This window comes from Penaeus monodon, chromosome 36 (genome assembly GCF_015228065.2).
Source record: "Penaeus monodon isolate SGIC_2016 chromosome 36, NSTDA_Pmon_1, whole genome shotgun sequence".
NCBI lineage: Eukaryota > Metazoa > Arthropoda > Malacostraca > Decapoda > Penaeidae > Penaeus > Penaeus monodon.
In genome coordinates this window covers 27294223-27299765 of record NC_051421.1, presented here as the reverse complement: position 1 = coordinate 27299765, position 5543 = coordinate 27294223, and the positions used below count along the sequence as shown (strand labels likewise).

Sequence of the window (5543 nt, the reverse complement as noted above, 5' to 3'; positions counted from 1 at the left end):
CATTATTTTCAGTAATTGCAATGGAAATACTAATGTCAGTATTACAAACTGTCATACCATTCCTGGTGGAAATGCCTGGATTTCACAAGGTTAGTTAGTTATTGATGATTCCCACTTCCATCATTCTTTGCAAAAATATTTGTTTAAATTACAGGAATATGAAATCTTCATCACTTTAATATTTATAAAAAAAAAAAAAAAAAAAAATCACATCACATGAGTTCAGTTTCTCCTCTTAATTTCACATGTGCTTCAACATTTATCATTGCCAGAAACAAGTCACAATGTATGCAGTCAGTGACTGAAGGGGCTGGTTCTGAAGAAAATAAGTATTGCTTAAAGCATACTAAATTACTAAATTCTGTTCACTAATTGAAAGTAAGTGGAGGTATAGAGTGTGTTCAGTGCACTAAGGCACCAAAATGCCAATCAATTGTTCAGGAGTTCAAGGCTATTTAGTGCCATAAGTGATAAGGATTTCAACTATTCCTGTAGAATCTGTTGGTTGATCTATGCTTCAAATGGAATTGGCCACCTTATTCTTACTCTTTCTCACACATACCCATTAGACCAATATTTATGATTTTTCTTTCCTTTTCTGTATCTTTATTGTTATTAGCACAAATAAATTCCTTCATATGTGGTTGAGATGTTTATGGTGTCAAACTATTTAACATTCTCAAATTATCAATGTGTATCAGCAACTGAGGAGAGCTTGATGGTCTTTCACCCAATCATGCCAGGATGACATCCTATCACATCATTGCAGACTATCATTCAAGCCAGGCTGACAGCTTTGTGCCATGCATGGTTGAGCCTACTCTGAGTTGTGCATGCTAAACATTTATGCTCTTGCTTGGCCCTGGCTACAATTGTTGAGAAGGAATAACTCCTCAAAAGTAGGTTTAAAGCCTCTTTTTAGCCTGATTACCTGAAAAAGAACAGGGCTATTTTGTTTCCCATTTTTTTTTTTTTTTCTGGAGCAGCTGACTCTGCATGTATTCTAACTTGTTGTTTGGTATTGATCTGGGGCTCCCATTCTCATTGGGTAAACCCTTTCACTGTGGGTAAATTTTTACTAAAGTTTAGTGAGGTCGGGGAGGGTTAGTACTCACTGTGCCTGTGCTATTTATAGGCTGACATAAGAGCTCCATTTGCATCATCCTGGCCATTAAAGACGTGTTTAAAAGTTGGTAGTTATTACCACAGTGTGATAGGGCGTCATCCAGTGTAAATGGTTATGATAGTTAAGATTGTGTCTCCACTTTCATTTACTTACTACTGAGATATTTCAGTTCTCTTCTGACTGCAGCTTTCCATATCTCTCTCTCTCTCTCTCTCTCTCTCTCTCTCTCTCTCTCTCTCTCTCTCTCTCTCTCTCTCTCTCTCTCTCTCTCTCTCTCTCTCTCTCCTGCACGCACACACATATATTTATTTATTCCCAGTGTATTAATGTAATATTATCTGAGAGTATGGAGTATGGCACTGTTTTCATTTCCCCTAAAGGCCAGTACGTGATGGTAGTAGGTGAAATGCAAGAGGAATTAGACGGCACAAATGCCATCCGTGCAATCAAGATGGCTGACCTATCTTCCAATAGTGTACACGCAGCCACTTGGAAGAGTGAAGTTGCTGAAATCAAGGCCTTAATGCGTGAAAATGCAAGCTTGTGCTCCTGATGGCTTCCTGAATATAGAAAGCTACTGAGAGCTAGATACTGAAATTATTATTATTTTTTTTATTTCTTCTTTTTTTAATGTTTGTTTTAGGGCTACATTGTTCTTGTTACATTTTCTTACTCTCTGGTAAATGCATAATACACTGAACTGTAAAATGTAAACTTTCAGATTTTTTACAAATAAAAATAATTTGAATGAGATATTATTGAAAAACCTTTTACACAATAAAATTTTTTATTTCAAAATGTTACACAGAATATTGTACTTCCAGTGAAAAGAGAAATAACAAAAAAGTGCACTAAGCTGTTGCAATATCTCACAAGAATAACCAACAAAAACTATCAAATGGAAATAATAGGCCTATTACATGTTTTTGTTGACTTTCCTAAATTACAAATTGTTGTACATCAAACAATATAAAATGGATCTCTTGGCTAATCCAGCTACTAATGACATTTCTTAAGACAACAACATCCTTTATTACAAGAGAGAAATAAAAATAATGATATAAATATTTATGTTCAATTCTTCTTCTCTTCTGTGTTAATATTGTACTTTGTCTTCACACGATCCAGTTCTGCTTGCTTCTTCTCAGCATCCATTTTCTTGAAAGCCTTATTACTCTGTAAAACGAGAAGGGTAAATGTAATGAGTGCACAAATACATTTCGAATTATAAATGTCATTTCACTAGTATGTCTCATATATATTTAAAATGATACATGTGACCTGAGCTAGTAAATAATTACTACATTAGATTACATCACTACTACATTATTCAATTCATACAGAATGTGCACTCTATGTAAAGCTAACCCCCTTACCTGATAGTAGAGAACAACCAAGTATCTTCCACAGACATTGAAACCAGAGAGATGATCACATGCATTTTTCGCATCAAAAATATCTTCATAAACAACAAAAGCTGTACCTCGGGTCTCTGGGGTGTTGCCTCTACAAAGAGAAAATAACCATAAAAACTCATGATACAACAATGGTGTGGCTGTTGAATGGGAAGATAATGAAATGAATGGTATTATACATCAGAATATATCCTTAAAATGACTATACAATAATGTAGCTAACTAGATAAAGGCTTTTGATACCTTTAATACAGAAGATTAAAGCAATACCTGATATAGCAAGAGAAACAATTTCTTTGTATGAAAATTTAAAATTGAAGGACACTTTGAACAGTATACAAAATGAATCATAAACAAACACTAGTAAAGGGCCCTCTTGTTAGATAAATATAACAATGGCAAGTTAAAAGTCTAATGGGTAAGTCATACTTACACTCTAATCTGTCTGATGGCACCATATTTTCCAAAAATATCATACATTTCCTCCCCTGTGATTTTGTAAGGCAAGTTTCGCACATAGAGTATGCGGTTAACCTCTGGAGGTAAACGAACCTATGGAAAAATAATAGTATCAGTGTATACATATATATATATATATCTGAAGAATAGTAGTATCAATATAAATATAAATGTTTGAAAAATGATGGTCACTGTGTAAATATAAATATTTGTTTTAAAAGAATGAACATATTAAAAGTAATTAATCATATGAAAGTGATGATAAAAGTCCTTTGATATCTCACAATTAAACCACTAGTTGTAGACAGCACATTAAAACAAGGAAAATAATAATTGTAAAAACAGATGGCATTTAGTGATGCTATAAACAATTTTGGCCACACCACGTAGGGAGCTTGTTTACACAGTAGCTCCAGAGTCACCAAACTGCCACAGAGAGGAGATATGATGGCAGAATTTAACCCAGTCAATTTCTTGGTAATAAAAGACAAAGGGTTGAGCAAATAACAAATACAATATAATTAACTTCTATAGGAATACATGAACAATGGCTTGGAACATGGCTGATTTGGGGGACTATATATATTTTTTTCTAATGCTATTAATATTCATGTTATTATTATTGCTGTTGATATTATGTTATCAACAACAATAATAACATAAAAAAAGTCTTTCCAAAAATCAAGGAAAAGAAACAGGTGAGCTAGGTTGGAACAGTAATTGATTCCTTGGTGATTAAACACTAATGGAGCCATCTATGTACAAAGATAAACAATAAATAAAAAGATACAGTGGACATGGCATGTATTCTTGTTATTCCATCAACACTGGGTTAAAGCAGGCTCAACAGCACATGTGATGTAAAGTTGCTCGAGGGGAAAAATTAGAAGCCAAGGTAATATAAAATTACCCAGCTCTCTATACTCTTGGCTGCAGCATAAATGGTTCTTTTGATGAAAAGGCTATAAACTTACATTTGAAGGTCTGTTTCTCATCAACGACTGCAGCCATGACCAAATAAGCACATTAGTGTTTAGCACAGGCTCAACTGTGCTTGCCATAATGACATTATCCCAGAATAAAAGGTAGTCTGCTATAACATAACAGGACATTACCACATTATGACTAGCTTAACAGATCAAAATGTGGCTATATGGATATGTCAAAAGACTCAAAATGGATCAAACTGTCACATTTTAACTTGCGGACAGCAGGCACATCTGGCTCACGGAATGGGCTATTAGCCCAGTTTTCCTGATTTACTCTTCTTTACAGGTAGGATCTGGAGTGTCAACATATCCATTGCAGAACTCTAGCCAGTAAATCCCTTCAACTACAGTCAATCCCAGCAAACCTGCTGTTTTCTTGGTTGATAATCTATAAATATCTAAAATCCAGAAGTCATAACAAAAAGAACCTACATGCTGCTGGACTTAAATGGAAAAAAAAATCTTATGAAACATAATTTATCTAGTTTCTAACCTACATTAAAATATGTGTTTTCTTATGTGATATTCTTCAATGTATCATTTAAGCAAGCCTGGCCATATACTTTCCTTCCTCAGAAAAAAAAAATATAGAACGGAAATGATACTATTATATATAAACTGCTTGAACTTCAAGATTTTCCCCCCAACAAAAGTCACAATTTCATTATTACCTTGCAATTTCCCTTCGTAACCTTCATGCTTTCCCCTACTATTGGGACCAAGTTTGTGGGGCAGCATAATTCCTATGTGTATGAGTAGCAGAAGAATCTCACAATACTAGATTCACCATGTGTGGCCACATGTAAGTCTTCTTAACAAATATTGTTTGAGTTTTACAGTAAGGATGCCCAAAGTCTGGGCAAATTGAAGATTACAGTCAGTCATTAATACTAGAAATAGTATTCTGACATGAACAGAATACCACAAATAAAGGAAAATAAAATTGCAGAAAATGCTGCTCACAGCCACAATCAACTTGGTACCCTGCTGTGCTTAACCGCAGGTTTTGAAGGGCAGAACCCTAATCAACCCTGCATTATTAAGTGCCCAAAGAGCACGCCCAGCCACGGCAACTTAGATAATTGAGTAAGTTGGGGACTCAGTCTGGCGAGTGCGTCGGTACTGTAAAAAAAATTACCCAGATACCTCAAATAGATTTTTAAGATTCAGATTTTCTCTAAATTTTTACCTTGAAAATTGTCTTAGAAGATTGTTTTTTATAGCTAATAGTATTGTTTTGTATCCACTGAAGAGTATTACTGTACCGAAGGTTTTCTTTATCTCAACCCAATCCTCCATTCAACGCTTACCCTGTATGTTCATGCCATCCTTATTTCTCTTACACACAGTCAATTTGCCCACATTACTTTCCGTAAATGTCTAAATCAATGTAAAAATCACTTACATGCGTCCTCTTCTGTGCTAACGCCATTGTTGACAATGTAAACGTTCGGGGAGCATGTGTATAAAAGCCAACTCTTTTTTTTTTTTTTGTATCTAAAGATCAGGTATGATGAATTAATATTCTGTTACTTAGCGAGTTTAAATAAAATC

General features: G+C 34.6%; 1 protein-coding gene and 1 long non-coding RNA gene across 2 annotated transcripts; one reads left to right on the top strand and one right to left on the bottom strand.

The window, feature by feature from the left end:
* Positions 1 to 15: 15 nt before the first annotated feature.
* LOC119595422 lies at positions 16 to 1877 on the top strand. Its single transcript, XR_005230706.1, has 2 exons — positions 16 to 89; positions 1507 to 1877. It is a non-coding gene; the product is annotated as an uncharacterized LOC119595422 (long non-coding RNA).
* A 17-nt stretch (positions 1878 to 1894) lies between these two features.
* On the bottom strand, positions 1895 to 5450 carry LOC119595421 (splicing factor 3B subunit 6-like). Its single transcript, XM_037944513.1, has 4 exons — positions 5395 to 5450; positions 2975 to 3093; positions 2503 to 2632; positions 1895 to 2302 (listed from the first exon to the last, which is right to left on the bottom strand). Exons 1-4 carry the CDS (start codon positions 5419 to 5421, stop codon positions 2201 to 2203), a joined length of 378 nt encoding a protein of 125 aa, XP_037800441.1. The 5' UTR covers positions 5422 to 5450; the 3' UTR covers positions 1895 to 2200.
* Positions 5451 to 5543: the final 93 nt, after the last annotated feature.

Coding starts and splice junctions, on each gene's coding strand:
- LOC119595421 (XM_037944513.1), bottom strand. CDS start 5,421: ATGGCGTTAGCACAGAAGAGGACGCAT. Junction 3,094..5,394: donor TAGCACAGAAGAGGACGCAT/GTAAGTGATTTT, acceptor ATTTTTCCATAG/GTTCGTTTACCTCCAGAGGT. Junction 2,633..2,974: donor GCCATCAGACAGATTAGAGT/GTAAGTATGACT, acceptor TTCTCTTTGTAG/AGGCAACACCCCAGAGACCC.